The sequence below is a fragment of the Protopterus annectens genome, chromosome 15.part0, assembly GCF_019279795.1.
Source record: "Protopterus annectens isolate FY-2018-M chromosome 15.part0, PAN1.0, whole genome shotgun sequence".
Taxonomy (NCBI): domain Eukaryota; kingdom Metazoa; phylum Chordata; order Ceratodontiformes; family Protopteridae; genus Protopterus; species Protopterus annectens.
Window position 1 is genome coordinate 539976665 of NC_056749.1, and position 20583 is coordinate 539997247.

General features: G+C 39.6%; 1 protein-coding gene across 4 annotated transcripts in view; it reads right to left on the minus strand.

Moving 5' to 3' along the window:
• The window catches only part of AKAP14 (A-kinase anchoring protein 14), a 543111-nt gene that overhangs the window by 105288 nt on the left and 417240 nt on the right, over positions 1–20583 (minus strand). For all 4 annotated transcript variants that reach the window (XM_044057355.1, XM_044057354.1, XM_044057353.1 and 1 more), the window contains one exon: positions 7896–7948. In XM_044057355.1, the coding sequence (XP_043913290.1) occupies positions 7896–7948 (53 nt within the window). The remainder of the gene's footprint in view (positions 1–7895; positions 7949–20583) is intronic.

A 20583-nucleotide genomic window follows, 5' to 3' on the forward strand; every position in this document is an offset into this window, starting at 1 on the left:
ATTGTTAACTTTTGTGACTTGTAAGAAGACCTAAGTAGTCTTTTATTAGACTAGGGTTGAAGTAGGTTGCAAAGAGCAGAACACTTGTCAGGGAGGTAAAGTATGCCGTGGACCATAATGAGCTGGGTGTATGTGAAGTAACTGGGGAGCTCAAGCCAGTTTAGTTGGTGTACGGCAGTACAGTGATGGGATCTATAAGGAGAGTTGGTGGCAAATCTGGCAATTTTGTTGCAGCAGGCAACTAGTTATGCTAGGTCTGTTTTGTACAGGTTAGTGAGAATGGGTGAGGCATAAAGAACAGTAGAGATTAGGTGTGTCCCAGCAATAGATTGTCTTGTGGAGTCAGTGAGGAAGGGTTTGACTCTGTACAGAGAGCCTAATTTAATGTGAATATTTTTATAGTTAGGGTAATGTGTTTGTCAGATCTCATCCTGTTATCAATTGCAACACCAAGAAGCTTAGTGTGAGAAATAGGTTCTATTTTTGTATTATTAGAAGAATGAATTATGAAGGGAAACAGGAGGTCTAATGATTTGTTGTGCCAGAAAATCATAAGTTTAGTTTTCTTGTGATTGAGGATTAAATGAGCATCAGAGAGCCAAGATTCTACTTCTGTAAAGGATTTTAGAAAGAGAAGGGTCTGCACATATGAGTGCAGCGTCATCAGTCTACTGTATAGTAGTAACAAATAAATAAATGAAGGCAGTCGTGCCACCAGGCTGAGATACACTTTAATAAAAGCTGCAGATAAAATCACAATTACATAAATGCTTTTGGGTTTAAGCCCTTCATCATATAAAATACATTTAGTATATTGCAGTATTTAAATAAAAAGTAACCAATCACATCTCAATATTGCACTGTCCTCCTTTTTAGGGTTGGCTTTAATGGTTTTACCCCATTCAAACCAGGAGCTCTGTCTGCTGCTAACTCAATAATCCATTTCAATTCATTAAATTCTGTGGTTAACCAAATCCCCTCCCCTTACATTAATTTTTATTACTTGTAAGACCATAAACTTGAAGGCATGAGGCAGGTTATTCACCACATGCTGACAAAATGCATTATGTGTATTATGTAGCCTGATAGCTGATAGGTGCTTCAAAATTCTATCCTTTAACATACAATTTGTTTTTCCCACATAGAAAGAAGTGCAAAATTGGCACATAGCTATAATCAGTTTATACATCCAGTAACAAGGAAGAAATATTATTTGAATATATATGCAGACTGTAGAACATGTAATGTTGTTTACCTAGCTATGTGCCAATTTTGCACTTCTTTCTATATGGGAAAAACAAATTGAATGTTAAAGGATAGAATTTTGAAGCACCTATCAGCTATCAGGCTACATAATACACATAATGCACTTTGTCAGCATGTGATGAATAACCCAGCTCATGCTTTCAAGTTTATGGTCTTACAAGTAATAAAAACTAATGTAAGGGGAAGGGATTTGATTAACTTCACAGAATTTAATGAATCGAAATGGATTATTGCGTTAGCAACAGACAGATCTCCAGGTTTGAATGGAGTAAAACCATTAAAGCCAGCCCTAAAAAGGATGAGAGTGCAATATTGAGATGTGATTGGTTACTTTTTATTTAAATACTGTGAGATACTGAATGTATTTTATCTGATGACAGGCTTAGACTTGAAAGTGCTTATGTACGTGTGATTTTATCTGCAGCTTTTATTAAAGTGTATCTCAGCCTGGTGGCACGACTGCCTTCATTTATTTATTTGTTACAAGTTGGACTTTTTGGGCAGTGACCTTTGGTGTTGGATTCCTGTTTCTGCTTGTTTGTTTACTGTATAGTAGTGGTCTGGTGGGTGGTAGTGTGAAGATTGTTGGTTGTTGTTGTCTTTCAGCTTTTCCCGGTTAGGGGTCGCCACATCGGAACTCCAGTCCGCTAATGAATGGCAGTAGATTTTCACGGTGCCAAGTTGCCAGCTCGATGCCCAACCTTCAATGAAGGCACGCCCATTCACGCATGTCTTTCGGAATGCCACACGACCCGCGGGGAGGACATGCAGACTCCACACAGAAGGCACTCCCCGCACACCAGCTGAGAATTGAACGTGAGAACCTCTTGCTGTGAGGCAACAACGCTACCACTGCACCACCGCGGATTGGCTTGTTGGTGAAGATGGAAAATAGGAGAGGACATAGAATGGATCCTTGTGGGACACCTAATGGGATAGGAAGTAGAAAAGAGAGTTTGTGTTGACATTTTACAGCCTGTGGATGCTCATATAAGTAATTGTGGAATCATGTAAGGGTAGAGTGGCTTAGATTAAGGGATGAAAGTTCATTGAGGAGTTTCTGATGAGAGACTGTATCAAATGCTTTGGACATGTCAAGGAAAATCGAGGAGACTAGATTTCTGTTGCTTCTGAAATGGTTGATAGAGTTTGTGAAGCTTAAGACAGCTGTAGTGGTAGTGTGGTTTGGTCTAAAACCATGTTGGGAATTAGTTAGAAGGTTACTGGAAATTACGTCAGGCATGAGTTGGGAATGGATACATTTCTCTAGAATTTTGGATAGTGGAGATAAGATAGCAAGAGGCCTGTAATTGGAGAAGTCTGTAGAGGTGCAACCTTTATGTAATGGGGTGATGTAGGAAATTTTCCAAATTTTGGGAATGTGTTGTTCTGTTATGCAGTGAATGATTAAGAAAGAGATTAAAGAGATTGGGTAAGAGATTGTGTCAGTAGCCAGCTTGAGATATTCAGAAAGAAGATTGTCAGCAGTGAGAGGAGTAGGCCTAGGTTTATAAAGTAGTTTTTTTATGGTGCTGATTTTTACAGATTTGAGGGAAAAGGTGTGGGAAGTATTATCAGAATATGTGGGAATGGTCAGAGAAGTAATGTTTTTGGTTTGGGTTAGGGTTAGTGCAGAGTTTGTAAAGTAGGTGTTAAACTGTGTGGCTATACTGTCTGAAGAATGTTTATAGCTAGGAGTTGGGATTTTGGGTTGACCTGGTTTTAACAGTTGATTTATAGAGGCCCACAAGTTTTTGGGATTGTTTTGGTATTTATGTTGGGTTGTAATGTAGTAGGATTTTTTATTGTTTTTGACCTGTTTCTTGGCTTTGTGTTTTATATGACGAGGTAGCTAGGTTTGGGTTTTGTTGGACTGGTATTGAGCCCAGGCTTTGTCTCTGGTTTTGAGTAATAGTTTAGTTTCTTTTGTCATCCAGGGAGCATAGTCTGTCTTGATTCTAATAGTTTTAGGAGGTGCTACGCTATTTAGGATGTCTAGAAATGTGTTACTGAAGTATGATACAGCAGTGTCCAGTGGGAGTGATAACAGTGGGGATCACTCGCATTGTTGCAGTGTAGATAAGAGTGTTTGGGGTGAGAAGTGTTTTTTTGGTTGTTTGTGTGTCTGAATGTGGTGTTTTTGGTGATGTGTTGGCATTGTCTAACCAGGTAGGTGGTCACTGATACCATCTGCATGGCATCCTGAGTGGTAGGTGTGTGATGGTTTGTTGGTTAATATCCAGTCTAGTATTGAATGTCTGTTAGTTGTTTTGTCCACTCTAGATGGTGATTATATAAGCTGGAAGAATCCACATAGATGCATGAAATTTGATGGGTTGTCAGCGGAACAAGAAATCCAGTCTGTGTTAAAGTTACCCAGAACTATGGTTTCTTGGGAGAATGTTAGGGATGTCCAGTGGAGGAAGTCCGCAATTATGGCAGGGTTATTTCCAGGTGGGATGTAGATAGCTATTATAATAACAGATTTTTTGGAGTTTATTACAAGTTTGGTAAATAGCAGTTCTGTGTTATTGAATTTTGGAGGGTTAGGTTCAAGGAGTTGAAGGATGAGTGTATTTTTATAGGTGATAGGTATGCCTCCACCCAGTTTGTTTAGTCTATCCATTCAGTGGATGTTGTAGCCTTGGGTTAGTATTTCACTATCCCTTATGTTGGGCTTTAGCCAGATTTCAGTCAGAAATGCTGTATCAGTAGCTTAGAGGAGAGAGTTGCATGTAATTCATGTATTTTATTTGATAGACTCCTGAGATTCAGGTTTAGAAGAAACAGGTTTGATTTATTGGGGGTGGGAGTGTTATTAACGTTATTTGTCTGGGGAAGTGTGTTTGGTTCCAGTGGATTATTCTTGGGACCTGGGTTTGGGTAGATGTCTCCGCTAAGTTTGAGGTTAGTGTTTAAATGAATAACGGGGTAGATGTTTGAAGTTAAGTTTGATATATTTATGCAGAAGTTGAAGTGAGGTATGTTCATGACTGTGTCTGTATGTGTGAAGTGCTAGATTAGTGATGGTGAAGAGGCTATGTATTATAACATAGTATGTAAGTTTAATATGGCATGGTGAAGGGATTGAAAATGTAGGGGAGAGGGAGGGGAAGGAGATGGTGTTGACAGGAAGTTAGAGTAGAGGTTAAAAAAAAGAACAGATAGTAGAGCAGTGTGGCAGAGCAGCATGATGGAGTGAGGAGAATACAATAGAAGGATGTTGGGGGGATAAGGATAGTTGGTGATAATGAGTCTTGATTGGACAAAAGTGAAGTATCAAGTAGTGGAAAAGATTTAGGATGAGGTAAAGGGAGTATAGTTGGAGGTAGATAGGCTGTAATGAGTGAGTGAGAGGTAAAAGAGAAGTAGAGGGAAGAGAGAGTGGTGGGAGGAAAGTATTTATTAAACAATCAGCAAAAATGCACAGTGATACAGAATAAAATAGCACTTAAACTTTATAATTACCTAAACAATTATAAATGCAATAGAAAACAATATTTTCCTGCTTGTCAGATGAAGAATCAGCTCACAATTCCAACAATAGTAAAATAAGACCATGTGTTCTGTGCTCCGATTACTGGAGCCTTTCAATTAAGATAACAGCAGGCTTCTTCACACTCTTCATAAGCAGACGCTCAATAACATAGGAAGTATTGTAAAAACACTGAAGAAATTTTGGTCTGAGGTGACAGACTCAGTTAGTCAGAGCTGTTCATCACATGGCAACAGTATCAGAAAATTTTAGAGATTATGCTTGCATCAGAAGACATCCCTCAATATTAGGAAGGTCTCCCAGATTAGCTCATACGACTGAAAAACAATTTCCAGGCAAGACCACAGAGTTTAAACAACAAAATGGAAGTGCTCAAGAGGACAGTCTTTGAAAAACTGCACAAACACCAATGGTTTTATTTTAGAGATCGCTGGAAACAAGCACTGCTCAGTTCTGAAAAAAAATGATTAAGATTAACTGAAAAATAAGAACCCTCTTCAGCAGATGAGAATGCTTCTAGTGCAGAGACGAAATCAGTCCAGTTGAACCAGGCTATCAAAAATTGAGAAAGAGGCTATCTAGGCAAAACAGACTCTCATTTTCCTTGATGGATAAAAATCAGTTGACTAGATGGCCACAGACTAACTTGGGAAGAGATAACATAAACCTTTCCATTCAGATTTAAAGATGACAGCACGATCACCATAAACATCTTACATTTTGAAGTTAATGTAACTTCAAAAAATGCGCGGCCATTGAAAGTCCCTGGAATGAAATCACTGAGGGTGTGAATATAAGAAAGTTCTCTTCAATACTGCTGTACTTTGGTTTTCCTGTTTTTGTCTCAAACAAATGCTATACAATATCCAACATAAACAGAAGTGGTCACAGATGTCATCTGAACACTACTTTCCGTGTAGAGTTATACCTTCCACCAGTGTAGATCATTCTAATGGTTGATTAATATCCAAGCCACAGAAGTGATAATCTGTTGGTACTGGCCCCAGACACAGCAGCACGATTATCTGTTGCTATGCCCCTAAATTGCCTCTTCTCTTATATATAATTTAATCCACAAGATGTACATTAATTGTTATGCTTTATAGCAAATATACTTTGATTTAACCAACACTAAATGTATTCAGTCCCGTTTGGAGAATGAAACAAAAATTCAAAAATAATGATGGTCTCCGCAGCTTGCTATAGCCATATATCATGCAACAACCACAGGAATAACAAGAAGGCTACCAACAAATGAATGTAAGTCCACAATCCACACCCCAAAAGTATATATTCGGCCAGCGAATAAAGAGCAAAGGTTAAAGAAAGTCCAAATTTAACCGTTTTTCTCCTTTAAAATCCAAAGAAAGCAGTTGTTAAATCCTGCTAATTTTCATATCAATTAACATGGAGAATCAGCAGAAGAGATGACAGAACTGCAGTCTGTATGATCTCACCATAACAGGCTGGCTGGTCAGAGCAAGTACATGAGTTGCTCAAGCCACAGTTACCTTTCTGAGATGAACAATTATGAATTTACAGGAGTACACTAATGTCCGAGTTTACAGTTTTCTGCTAGGTTGCTGAGTAAATTTAAGATGTGCCGAGAACTTGAGGCACCCTGTTTTCTCTGGTTTAGCGTTTACTCCAAGTTGCATAACTACTTTCTAAACAATGTTTTTGGTATGAGTTTTGAGAAACAGTGTGGCATCTAGTGTAATCTCAATGTAGTTATTTGCTGAATGGTAGTGGTAGATCTTTTAAGTTTATTTACTTAAAGGTATATAGGGCTAGGCATTGCATGGTTCCTATAATCACTTGCCTGGTATTATTCATATGTTCCTACAGGTTCATAGGTATGTACTAGTCTAATGACCACTAGGGCCTTTTTAAGCCTAGCCATCCATCCAAAATCTCTGATTAGTTCTGGTATCCTTGATAAATGTAAGCAGGGGCTTTGGAGATGAAACATTTACAAGCATGGGCCTGGTAGATGTCCTCCTTCCTTATGTACCATTTTGTTGGTGAATGGAAATGACTGAACTAGTGCAATTTCTGTATCTTACAAGTCCTTTATAATTTTTCAAGATATTTCTGTTCATCTCCTTCTGTCAGTGTCTGTGATTTCAGATTCTGGTTTATCACAGATAAGGAGATGTACATCATTACTTATCAGTGCTAACAAACAACATTTTAATCACTCCAGGCTTCCCTCAGAAGGGCAAGGATACCTGTGTCCAGATACTATAATGACAGGGACACATCAATTATATACTGTTACTGTGAGTACCTCACACAGCTGAACTTCAACAGAAATGAAACACTGGTACGGAATGGTATGTTTTCTACACAGCATAAAACCCCTGACCACTGCAATTTAATATTTAATTCTTAAGACTGTTACATCTTCAGAATAAAGACAAACTCAGCATAGTGAAGTCAGTATGGATGTTTTTGATATGGTTACTTTAGAGTTTTTTTTTTTTTTTTTATTTAGAGCCACCATTTCTGACAAACAAGATATCAACAAGATATATTTCTGGATTTCATCTATAAATCCTCAAAGAGCAACAAGACAAAAATCTGACCTGCTGACTTAAACTGCTTGAGGACTCTACTGGAAAACAAGCCCCCATGCAGTCCAGCGTGGACAACAATCCAACCCCACACACACACACACACACACACACACCTCAGACTTATGTATACTAGTTCCATAGTTGCACAATCATGCATAAAAAGAAAAATCCCAAAACAAATGTATCACTGGACACACACATACAGAAACTGCACAGGCAGCAATTTTTTTATAGAAAATGGTGATTGTGGAATTCATCATCGGAGAGTTGTATCCTCACCCAGTATGACTTCAAGAAATTCTATAGTAACTTTTTGCTGCATCATACTGTAATCTAAGTCAGTGTTGTAATACAGCATGGACATGTACTTCATGTAAATTTGCTTAACTATATTTTATTTATACTGGGTGCTACATTCTCACGAATGGTACCTTCAGCTTTCAAGACCAGATCCCTTATAAATTAAAACACAAAGTCTAATACTCCCCCTCAAAAAAATGCAACATTTTAACAACCCTTATATTCTTACTTTAAGACTTATTGCACTAATTTACCTGTGTTTCAGACGGTTTGATTCAGTAAAATAGTAAACTTCTACAGGGAGTGTCTAGAAAAAAAAGAAAATAAGAATCCATTAAGTATATCATATCTCTATATTTTATCTTTTAGTGGTGTGACAGCCTTTAAACTGTCCTAATCAGCATTCTTATTACACATACAGAAGGGAGGAATAAAATACTCAACACAATATTGATTACCATTACTTGTTACCTAACTGTGATTATTTTAGCTGTTTATTATAATTTATAAATGAATCAAAATAATGTCATATTTATTTTATTTTACAGTACCTCTTTCTTATGGTATTAATTCAACAGACCGAGATTCACTTAGAAAAGATGTTTCCTAACACTCATGAAGTATTTCTTCATTTGGCTTTGTTGTTTTTCTGTCAGTAAAATGTTAGATGATATAAATGGTATTGGGAACAGTGAAGTTACACTTGCCTTCTATGTCTATTCTTCTGGGCTAGAAAGCACACAAAATAGATAACAAAATATACTTTAAAATCTTTACACCTGTTATTCAAATGTGGGCAAATGAACCTGTTATTGAAATCTAATATATGTAAGTTAGCTCTGGGCCTGCTTATTACTAGATGAGACGTTACTTCCAATTGCCAGATAATTGTTAAGCTGTATATGAACTCCAAGAAATCAGACTATAAAATTTAATGCAGGACTTGTGCAGTGGAAAAAAACATACACATACACTGAAAAATGCAACGACATGAAATACCACATTCATAAAAAAATCAATTAAATTTTAACAACTAAATCTGAAGCTTCATCTAGCATGACATATGGAACTTATCCCAGGTGTAACTGCAAAACCATCAAATCAAAACACTGCCAATGGGATTCTTAAGATATGGCATATGCTTGTTCTCAAAATAGGCAGTTTCAGTGGCTCAACAGGTAGTACACTCATTTCTGGTGCTGAAATGTCAGAAGACTGAGTCTTCTATTTCACACCAGGTCTTTGGATTAATTTTTTTTAATAGTGAAGTGAAACAGCTCAGTTGGAAGAGCATTAGACTGAAGATCTAAAGGTCCCTGTTTCAATCCCAGGCTTTTGCAGGAAAGCCTTTAATTTCTCTTATTCTATTCAAACATAATTTGGACAAATGCCTGAGATATTGCAAATGTACCGCACTGCATACACAACACAGATAACAGTGCAGTGGGTTGGAGGCTTTACTGCGACCCAGATGACCAGGGTTCATTTAGTGGCTCCAGCACAGGGGAAGTCAGGCAAACAGGAAGAGGAGCAAAGAGGCATGGCCCACTCACCTCTTCCAAGGGGTGGGGAGGGGGGAGAGCAGGCACTCCAAGAGAACATCTGGAAGTGTGATTTCTTCAGTGGAGACCAGGAAAACCACTTCTTGTGCTAAAGAAGAGGGTTTGGGGTTGTTTTGCTGGCATCATCCCTAGTAGAAGTGTGGGACTACCAGAGCAGACAGCCCATTACACATCCCTCTTTTTTTATGCAAGCCAGGCATTCATAAAGCTTAGCAGAAAAACCCTCAAACCGCCTCCACGGCTATCTAAATGACAGATCTTCTTGCCCCCCCCAGTTGTGGAGAATTAATAAGCTAATTGGCTGGGATGGAGCAAAGAGTGTAAAGAAGAAAATACAATGCAGGATTATGATTGGTTCTCAGGTCATAAACTTGTGCTTGAGACATGGATGTCAAGAAATTCATCTTGAGAGCGAAGCTATAGAGGTAAATCTTGATAGCCATATTGCGAATACATAAAAAACGGGTTATGATCAGCAGACCTAATCACAATCATTTCTACTGCATGTAGCTTTTCCTGATCCCAAGTATTATAAAAGTCAGAAAACAGAGTAGAAGTACTAAGGGTTTTACAGCTTTGAAAGCTGTTGCACACTTAATGCTACACATAGAAAAGCCACAACATAAATGTGGCAGCAAATGCAAACATCTTTAAAAACTGTTAAAATACTTCATTTTGAATAAAGTGTAGAGCAGCTTCCTACTGTTCTTTTGAGGTAATCAATGACTGCAGTTAATGTCCTAGCATAAGGCTAGTATTTAACAGTACTGAGGGCTGCTTAACAAAAACTTAAGCATCTTTCTAACATCAGGAAGGTGCTTAACAAGCCAGTATTTTTCTCAGTTTTTGGAGCATAATCATGATGCTCCATGTGCTATAACAGTCTGATGCTTCATGTTCTCCCCACCTCTAGCAACTAAATGACACTACAGGTGTATAGGCACCTGTTATCAGTATCCCCAATGTTCACAAGTCCAAATAGCACATTATCCCCAATGATTAAATTTTTGAAAGACTCTAAATTCAATGTTAATCTATATTTGGTTTGCTAAACAGGTAACAGGCTGTCTGATGGAACCCATACCATTAAGTTCAAGGGCGTTTTACATTAGATAGAAAAGCATCACCAACAGTATCCCACAGGGCTCTGCCCTGTGCCTCCTTTTATTTGGTATGTACTTCTCTGGAATGAAAACTGATGGCTAACCAAGTTTTGTGATGATTGCATACTAGTAACAAATATCACATCCTATTCTCATACTCAAATTCTCCAGCAATGGCCAGACCAGACAAATGCTGGTTGTATTAAATATGGGTTTATACTCAATGTCAAGACATGGAGGACAGTTTCCTTTCATAAATCTACCACTACTTCCACTTACTATACAGAAAATGTTCCACTTAAACCTGACAAAATCTTAAGAGACTTAAGTAGCTTTGCTGATGACAGACTCCCCTTCGACTACCATGTGTCTGTTGTGGTTAGAAAATCCTTCTAGCTTGGATAACTTATCCTTTCTGGTATAATCTCAAGGATCAAATGATGGTATAGTCCCATTTTATTCCTTTTTAGGCCAATCATTGAATAATATGCTCCATTTAACATGTGCATTACTAAGTACTTACACCAACTTCAAGTTTCCACACCAAAAAGATCCCAGGTCTCAGTACCCATAGCTACTCTGACAGATTAAATGCCCCATACCTCTGCCCAGTTTCATGTAGAATCCTGAGTGGTGAGCTCTGCTTAGCATTCCATGCTATGAATGACCCAGCAGTCTTTGAACTCTTTTACCTAAACAGAACCAGTGGTAAAGCAAACATCCACTCCAGGGACCTAAACCTATACTACCACATCAGCAACCCCAACTGGCATGACAGCTACCTGACTTAATGTCTTCTCCATTTGTGCAATAAGCTGCCCTTTCATATCAAGCACTTAGCTTCCTTAACAGCCTTTAAAATCTATATGGCTGACTGGATGGGTGATCACAAATTTTCACCTGAGATAACTGGAAAATATTTATTTAATATGGAACACTGTTAGTGTTCACAAAGACTACAGGGACCAAGGCAACAGTAATTAAATAAAAAACACCAGTGTAATGAAAACATAAAATATTTTAATATAAAACAATTGGTTTAGCACTTTCGTTCACTACTGTAACTTCATCAGAACTATAAGACAAAAAATATGGTGCCTCTCTATATAAAATATAGGTAACATCACTAATCAAAACCTCCCTAATTAATTTAAAAAATGGAAGAAGAAAAACAAAACAACAATCACATCAAATTCAATATTATACAACTCTTCAGACACAGTGAAACAATAAAATTACATGCACAGTGTATTTTGTAAAATATTATTACTATAGTTACAAATTACTATAATTTTGCAGCCCCCAGCTTAAGGACATTATTTCATGAAATATGGTCATTCCAACATGTGGCATTCAATCTAAGTTGCCAGATCAACTCTTTGTATTCTAAAGTACATTCCCAGGGTCCACCTCTCAGATGTTTGGGGACTATTTCCAAGACTGAAAATTTAAAATCAAATTTATTTACCCCCTTGCAATACAAAGAACGTCTAAATATTGACATTCTGCTGGTGGACATCATAACAAAGTTCATGCATTCTTTGCTGCAGAGGGCATTCAGTCTCACCTATGTAAAACATCTTGTAGAACTGACAGAGTGCCACTTAGACTACAGCAGAGGTTCCACATGTAGCCCCAAAAGGGTAAATCACTTCTGTCCATAAAACAAACAGGCAACCTATTCCCTCCCAAATGAAATGACATTGCTTGCAGTCCTCATATCTTTAAGTGGTAATAATGTGAATTGTATTACCCCCATTGCCAAACTTATTACCTATTTCAAATTTACCCTTCAAATTGACACCCCCTCTTGTCAGTAAATAAAGGTTTGCAGCCTAAAATTGATATTAAACTATTATCAGATTTAAAATACTATAATTTATACAAATCATGCCCTTTATAAGGTTTTAACCAACAATAAACTGTAAAATCATGCTCACTCAAAGGCAACTGTCATTTGATTACTGTTTTATTATCACTTTTGACAGTATGAACTTTATAATAACATCCAAATAAAGGGTGAAAGTCAAACAACCTTTTTTTGGTTATTTCATCCATAATATCATTAACCATTTCAAGCAGGTACCCCCTTTATATAAACATCCTCATCAAACTTATCTTTTCCCCATAAAAAGTATCATTCTCTGACAATCTATTGAATTGTTCTTTAACCAAACACTTCTTTTCAGTAGAGGGGTAACTACTTCAAAAGTAGAAAAGGGAATTTGAGTATATTGGCTTTCTATAAATATTAGAACTAAAAGTATTATTAACCTTTGTTATGGTTACACCTAATTAGTTCACAAACTCAAGTGTGTATACATGGGTAAACTTCAAAAACTCACTTGTGTGAATTATGTATGATATAACTGTTAACACATGGTGTGACGCCTCTCCACTGGCCCAGTAATCAAGGAGCCTCAATCCTCACCATGAACACTAGTGAGAGATGTGCACATTGGGAGGATGACAAGTACACACATAGTAAAGTACAAAAGTACAATTTCTCTTAAGAGCACACAGAGATCACAGTCAGTCTGGGGCTGGTTTCTCCCTCTCTCTCCAGATCCCCAATAAGACTCCCCACTGGCACAGCTATAGGGTTATGATCTCAGCCGAGTGGTCAACCCAAAACCTCTAGCACCCTCTGTGTCCAACCAGTGCTTTGTGTCCCTGCCCAAGTAGTTCACACACACACACACACACACACACACACACACACACACACACACACACACACACACACACACACACACACACACTTTGAGATTTGATTGATATACAAACACACAGACATTCCTGTGGAAGTCTGGCACAGGTTTACTAACTATGCCCCCTTCTACCCAGACCATAAGGTAGTTATCACTGCCACCAACCACTACTTATCTACTATAAAGGCCCTTACCAAAGGGTGCCCAATCTTACTGTGTAATGCTACTATTATCCAAATGGTAAGTGTGTCCAAGACTAAAGCTATTTGGGAATGGCCTATACAGTGTCAACAAACACATACAAATACTCTAAGAGCTTAAATATCTCTAAACAAAACCAGCCACAATTAAAAGGTTTAAATATATTTAATAATAAATAATAAAAGAACAAGACAATATACCATAACTCAACACAGTGACAACAGAGTTCATAATCACAGGAAATACTTTAAAACAACATTCCATGACAGTCTCACATAAATACAGACAACATCTAGACTGATCTTACTATTTTCCTATCTGTCTCTAAGAGAGATACTATGATCTAAATCTTACTTACAGAGACAGGCAGATGCAAGTGCTGAATGGATGTTTACAGGCCCAAGACAAGATACAAAATACACTGACTTTCTCTCTGAGATAGTTCTTAAGTTACTAACAAACATTTCTACTGGGTCATCTCAGATTACATAATTCTTATCAACTCTGCTTTTAGTTTCCAGGCCAACAGGAACTTAAAATATAACACCTGAGTGTCAAGAATACTCTTAGAAGCTGACACTTATCTCTTAGAAACTTGCCTGGAACTGGAAATCATAAAACTGTTAAACACCTTTACATTTGAAACCTGCAATTACCTTTGTTTCCAGACAATAGGAAAGCCTACAGCTCTAGACAGTGTGTCTGCTTTGAGTTGAAACAGAGATAACAGAGTCATAAACAATTTCAACTTATTTTCTTAGAGTTTGCAAGTTAACTCTGTATATTCCAGCCTTTACCATCAACACATACATTTACATAGGCATATAGTTTATACACATTATTGCTCTTTTCCAGCAGGGTGCTCTGTGGATGCAATCTTGAAGCTCAGTACACAGCATATAGTTTTCTTACATTTCTAAGGCAAGCATACAAATAATATTACTATTCACAAGTAACATAGAATTATTTACAAAATTCTATCTGGCAGCCTTCACAATCCCCCCACACCCCCCCCCTTAAAAACTCAAGCTAGTTTTTCAAGTGACCCTTGAGAAACATTGCTTGAATGGATTGAGCCTATCTGGTAATACCTTACCCCATTCTCTGTCTTGAAAGCCCATCTTCATTGGCATTGCTAACCCCACTGCAGTGCTGCACCATCATATATGCTTGCAACTCTAGGCTCCATCTTGGCAACTTGGCATTTTGTTAGCTGGCTCGATGTAACCATGTTAGGGGACTATGGTCTGTAACTACAGTGAATTTTCTTCCATACAGATAAGGCGGAAGCTTCTGCAGTGCCCACACTATGGCTAGACATTCCTTTTCTACAGCTGCATAGCATTCCTCCTTAGGTTGGAGCCTACGACTGAGATAAACCACTAGGTGCTCTTCTCCCTCTGAAAAAATTTGGCTAAGTACAGCCCCCACCTCATGGTTCAAAGCATCCACCTGCACAGCAATTTTTTTGCTGTGATCTGGACCGGCTAACACAGGGGATCCTCCCAAAGCTTCTTTTAAGCTTCTGGAATGTCTGCTCACATGCTGGGGTCTACACAACCTTATCAAGCCTGTTTTTCCTTGTCAAGTCTGTGAGGGGAGCAGCTATGTTACTATAATTGGGGACAAACTTTCTGTAGTACCATGCTGTCCCTAAAAATGCCCTCACCTGCTTTTTGGTAACAGGTGCAGGCCATGCCTGAATGGCTTCCACTTTGGCAAGTTCTGGCTTGATCTTACCACTCTCCACTCTATGTCTTAGGTAGGAGACCTCTGCCATACCCACCTGACATTTGTTGGGCTTAATGGTCAACCCTGCCCTCTTTAGTCTGCCCAGCACTTCCCTGACATGCTGAAGGTGCTCTTGCCAGGAATGGCCTTAGATGGCAATATCATCGAGGTAAGCAAGGGAAAAATTATCTGCTCCTGGTAGGATATGATCTACCAGCCTCTGGAAAGTCACTGGGGCATTTTTCATCCTAAAGGGCATCTTTGTGAACTCATACAAGCCAAAAGGAGTCACAAAGGCTGACCTCTCTCTAGCACTGGGAGTCAAGCCACCTGCCAGTAACTCTTGGTAAGATCAGTGGTGGTAAGATACTTAGCACCACCCAGCTGTTCTAGGGCTTCATCTGTCCTAGACATGGGGTAAGTATCTGACTCTGTGTGACTATTTAATCTCATGTAGTCCACACAGAACCTGGTGCTGCCATCCTTCTTTGGTAGCAGCACCACTGGGGAGGTCCAGGGACTGCTTGACTCCTGAATTACCCCTAGTTCCAACATTTCCTGTATCTCCTCCGTCAGAGTCTGACTCTCTCAGGCACCTTATAAGGGGCCTGCCTAATAGGCCTTTGGGGTCATGTATCCACATGGTGCTGCACCAGGTGGGTGCATCCTGGTTTCCCAGTGAACATATCCCCAAACCCCTGTAACACTGCTTGGATTTCTCGAACCTGGGTAGGAGATAGCTGCTGGGATATTGAGCCTCACTGAGAAGATCAGTCACCAGATCTTGTTCAGTCTCCTCCTGCAATCCACTGCAAATACCAAGCACAAGGGCCTCCCTATCATGGTAAGGTTTCATCATGTTAACATGGTACAATTTGTGCCCCACCTCTTGCCTAGCAGTTCTACCATATAGTTAACATCACTGACCTTCCATACCACCTTGTAGGGTCCCTCCCAAGCTGCCTGTAGCTTGTTGTGTCTGACAGGAATGAGAATCATTACCTGCTGCCCTACAGCATACTCACTAGCTCGAGCATTCCTGTCATACCACACCTTTTTCTGCTGTTGGGCTTCTACCAGGTTCTCCTGGGCAAAGCCTAGGCATTCCCTGAGCCTTGTCCTGATGTTTAGGACATATGCCACAACATACTCCTTGTGGGATTCACAATCACCCTACCACTCATCTCGAATTAAATCTAGAGGTCTCCTCACCCTATTCCCATACAACAACTCAAAGGGTGAAAAACCTGTGGATTTCTGTGGCATCTCTCTGTAAGCAAACATATGGGGCAGATATTTGTCCCAGTCCCTCTTAAACTGGTCTGCAAATGCCAGTAGCATGGATTTGAGTGTAGACTTTAGCATCTCAACAAGACCATTAGTCTGGGGGTGGTCTTTAGTTGCTTCACTCCACAGTACTTCCAGAGACAAGCCAGCAGGTCTGACATAAAATTGGCACCTCTGAGAGTCAGTATTTCTTTTGGAAAACCTAACCTGCTGAAAATCTCTAACAAAGCATGTGCCACCTTTTCTGCCTCAATGGAGGCAGATCCACTGCCACAGGGTATCTTGTAACATAATATACTACCACCAGGATATACTTTTTCCCCTGTGGAACTTAGGGTACCCAGAGGTCCCACAATATCCATAGCTAACCACTGAAATGGCTACTCAATCACAGGCAAAGGCATCAAAGGAGCTTCCACTTTGTCTTCTGCCTTGCCTACCTTTTGGCACTGCTCACAGGTCCTGCAGTACCCTGTTACATCTCTGGAAATCCCAGGCTAACAGAAGGTTTGCATAATATGTCTCTTTGTACATTTTATGCCCATATGACCTGCAAAGGGAATATCATGGGCTATGGCTAGAAGTGCCATACAGTAGGCTCTGGGCACTACCAACTACTGTATTCTCTCACACTCTAGCCCTCCCTCAGGGGTCCACTCTCTGTATAGTAACCCTTTATCACAGTATGCAGAATCCCCCTTCCCTTGAGAATCAGGTGCCTCACAAGCTACCTTTCTCAGGCCTTGTAATGTAGGGTCTGAGAGTTGAACCTGTCTCAACTCTCTCTTAGTAATAAAAATAAAAAGCCACAAAGGTAGACCAAAAAAGCGATGCTTCCAAACAATGATGGTATTATTTCACATTCCCACCAGGCCATGACGATGTTGGCATATGCCGGAGCAGCCGGGGAACCCATCGCTACACCTCTGTTCTGCTTATAATATTTGTCCCCAAACAAAAAGAAATTGTTGTCTAATATAATTTCGAGGAACAAACAAATGGTGTTAATAGTGGAAGTAGAAAAACTATGTTTCTGGCATAAAAAACTGCGAACTGCATCTACACCATCTTCATGGGGAATGCAGGTATAGAGAGACACAACATCTATGGTGAAAATTGTGTGTTTTTTGACATCAAAAGAAAAAGTTCTCAAAAAATCACGCAGTTTGCTAAGAAAATGCCAGGAATCTTTAATATACGATTGCTGGTCCTCTAATAAGTGAAATAATACCATCATTGTTTGGAAGCATCGCTTTTTTGGTCTACCTTTGTGGCTTTTTATTTTTATTGGTTTCTGGTCTCTCTTAGTAATCCTTCCCAGCTCCCCTTCCACTGGAAGTCTGGTATCCTCTGACAGTGGTGCCTCAAAGTCAGCCTGGGTACTACTACTCACCTCTGCCCTTGGAGTCACTCTGTTCAAGGGAACATCAGGACCCACAAGCAGCTGTGGCTCACCTTCAACCTTACTGCTATTGGGTAGCTCCCTCCCTGAAGTAACCACCTCACCAGTCCTGGCTGCAAGTGTGCAGTCTGTCTGGATCTCCCCAGGCTACTAGACCCACATGCTTGTCTCTAAGCCTGACTGCGTGTAACTGTATGAACACATGGTACAGCATTATGAAAATCATTCCCTATCAGGACATCTGCAGGATGGTAGTTTGGTACTGTTGTTGTCTCAAGACAACCTACTGTTGGCATTTTGTCATTCCTACTTACTGGCTCTCCCACCTTTGTTCCCCACTTTGCCTCCATGGAGATCTATACACTACATGGCCCCACTGTTTGCATTTAAAACATTTAACCCTAGGTCCTGGATGTGTACCTGGACTAGTGGCTTCCTCTGCTACTGCAAATTCTGTTGGGGCAGTCTGGGCTGCCCATCATGGGTTCCCTTAGACCCATGAGCTGCCCTGGGTGTCCCTTTCCTGTGCAGGGATGCCCTGCTTGCTAGGTATAGGTCTCCCTTCTTCCGCAACCCATCTACAGTAACACATTGTCTATCAGCTAACCAGATTATCATGTCCTCAGGCAAAGTGCTAGGGCTTGTTCCCTCACCAAAAGGTCTGCCAGCCCTTCAAAAGTGGTGACCTGACATCCACTCACCCACCTATGAAAATAAATGCTTAATTCAGCAACATATTCACACACACTTTCAGCTGCCTTGTGTCTATGCTCACAAAACTTTTTCCTATAAGCTTCAGATGTTAACTTAAAAAATTCTAGCAAGCAATTATTTACAGCATTATAATTTAAAAAGTCATTATCAGACAGTTTGGATAGAACAGTTACAGCTTTACCATGGAGTAAGGTGGCCAGGAACCATACCCAGAGCTCTTGGTCAACATTATACTGTTTACATACCCTCTCAAACATATGAATGAAACTATCAAAATTATCTCCCTCTGTAAAATGCGGAAGAAATGTACTGACCTTTGTGCTTCTGGGATTCGGTTACTCCCTTCCCCATTACCTCCTTAACTCTGGCAAAGAATCAGCATCTCCTTTCATGTTGCCTCTGCCTCTTCTTCTCCTCAGCATCCAGGCGTAGCAGTTTCTCATTCACCTCAGCCTGCAGACATCTCGGTCTCTCTGCTGTTTCCATTTCCAAATGATTGGCCTCCAACTCAAGTCTCTTTAGCTCCAGATGGATTTTAAGTCCTCTGTGGAAAGGTTGAGCTGTCCATTTTCTGAGAGCTGTACATCCCCACAGCCAGTCTGATTATCCTCCATGGTTGCTATTCTCTGATGCAGCTGTGACCAAAGCTGCAATCATGTCTGCTTTAGTCAGGTTTCCATGCACCAGTCCTTTAGTCTGGCACATCTCAGCCAACTGGCTCCTTGTCAGCTTGCCATACTCTTCTGACATGCTTGCCTGCTCTCCCTGACTAACTAAGCTAACAAAAAAATAAAACAATTGTGATACAAACACTGAATGTTCACTGCGTGGCTGATTTAGAGTACAAACAACTTCAGTGATCACTGTACACAAGCTATAGGAATTCAATATCCACACCATTACAAGCCAATTAATATGTGATGTGGCTATCTCATCACTATCAACCAGTTAATATTTGATGTGGCAAAAAATTAATATGTGATGCCCCTGCACTGGCCCAGTAATCAAGGAGCCTCAATCCTTACCACTAACACCAATGAGGGACGTGCACATTGGGAATATGAGAAGTACACACACAGTAAAGTATAATTTCCCTTAAGAGCACACAGAGATCACAGTCAGTCTGGGGTTGGTTTTTCCCTCTCTCTCTCCAGATCCCCAATAAGACTCTCGACTGGTACAGCTATAGAGTTAAGATCTCAACCGAGTGGTCAAGCCAAAACCTCCAGCACCCTCTCTGTCCAACCAGTACTTCGTGTCCCTGCCCAAGTAGATGACACACACACACACACACACACACACACACACACACACACACACACACACACACACACACACACACTTTGAGGTATGATTTATATACAAACACACAGAAACTCCTGGAGAAGGCTGGCACAGGTTTACTATCTATGCCCCATTCTACCCAGACCATAAGGTAGTTATCACTGCCACCAACCACTACTTATCAGCTACTATAAAGTTCCTTAGCAAAGTGTGCCCAATCTTACTATGTAATGTTACTATTATCCAAATGGTATGTGTGTCCAGGACTAAGGCTATTTAGGAGTAGCATATACAGTGTCACCAAAAACATGCAAGTACTCTAACAGCTTAAATAGCTCTAAACAAAACCAGCCATAATTAAAAGGATTAAATATATTTAATAATAAATAATAAAAGAACAAGACAATACTCCACAACTCAACACAGTGACAACAGAGTTCAGAATCACAGGAAATACTTTAAAACAACATTGCAGGACAGTCACACATAAATACAGAAAATATCTAGACTGATCATACTATTTTCCTATATATCTCTAAGAGAGATACTATGATCTAAGTCTTACTTACAGAGCTAGGCAGATGCAAGTGCTGAATGGATGTTTACAGGTCCAAGACAAGATACAAAATGCACTGACTTTCTCTCTGAGATAGTTCTTAAGTTACTAACAAACATTTCAGCTGGGTCATCTCAAATTACATCATTCTTGTCAACTCTGCTTTCAGTTACCAGGCCAACAGGAACTTAAAATATAACACTTCAGTGTCAAGAATACTTATCTCTTAGAAGCAGACACTTATCTCGTAAAAACTTGCCTGGAACTGGAAATCATAAAACTGTTAAAAACCTTTACATTTGAAACCTGCAATTACCTTTGTTTCCAGACAATAGGAAGCCTACAACTCTAGACATTGTGTCTGCTTTGAGATGAAACAGAGATAACAGAG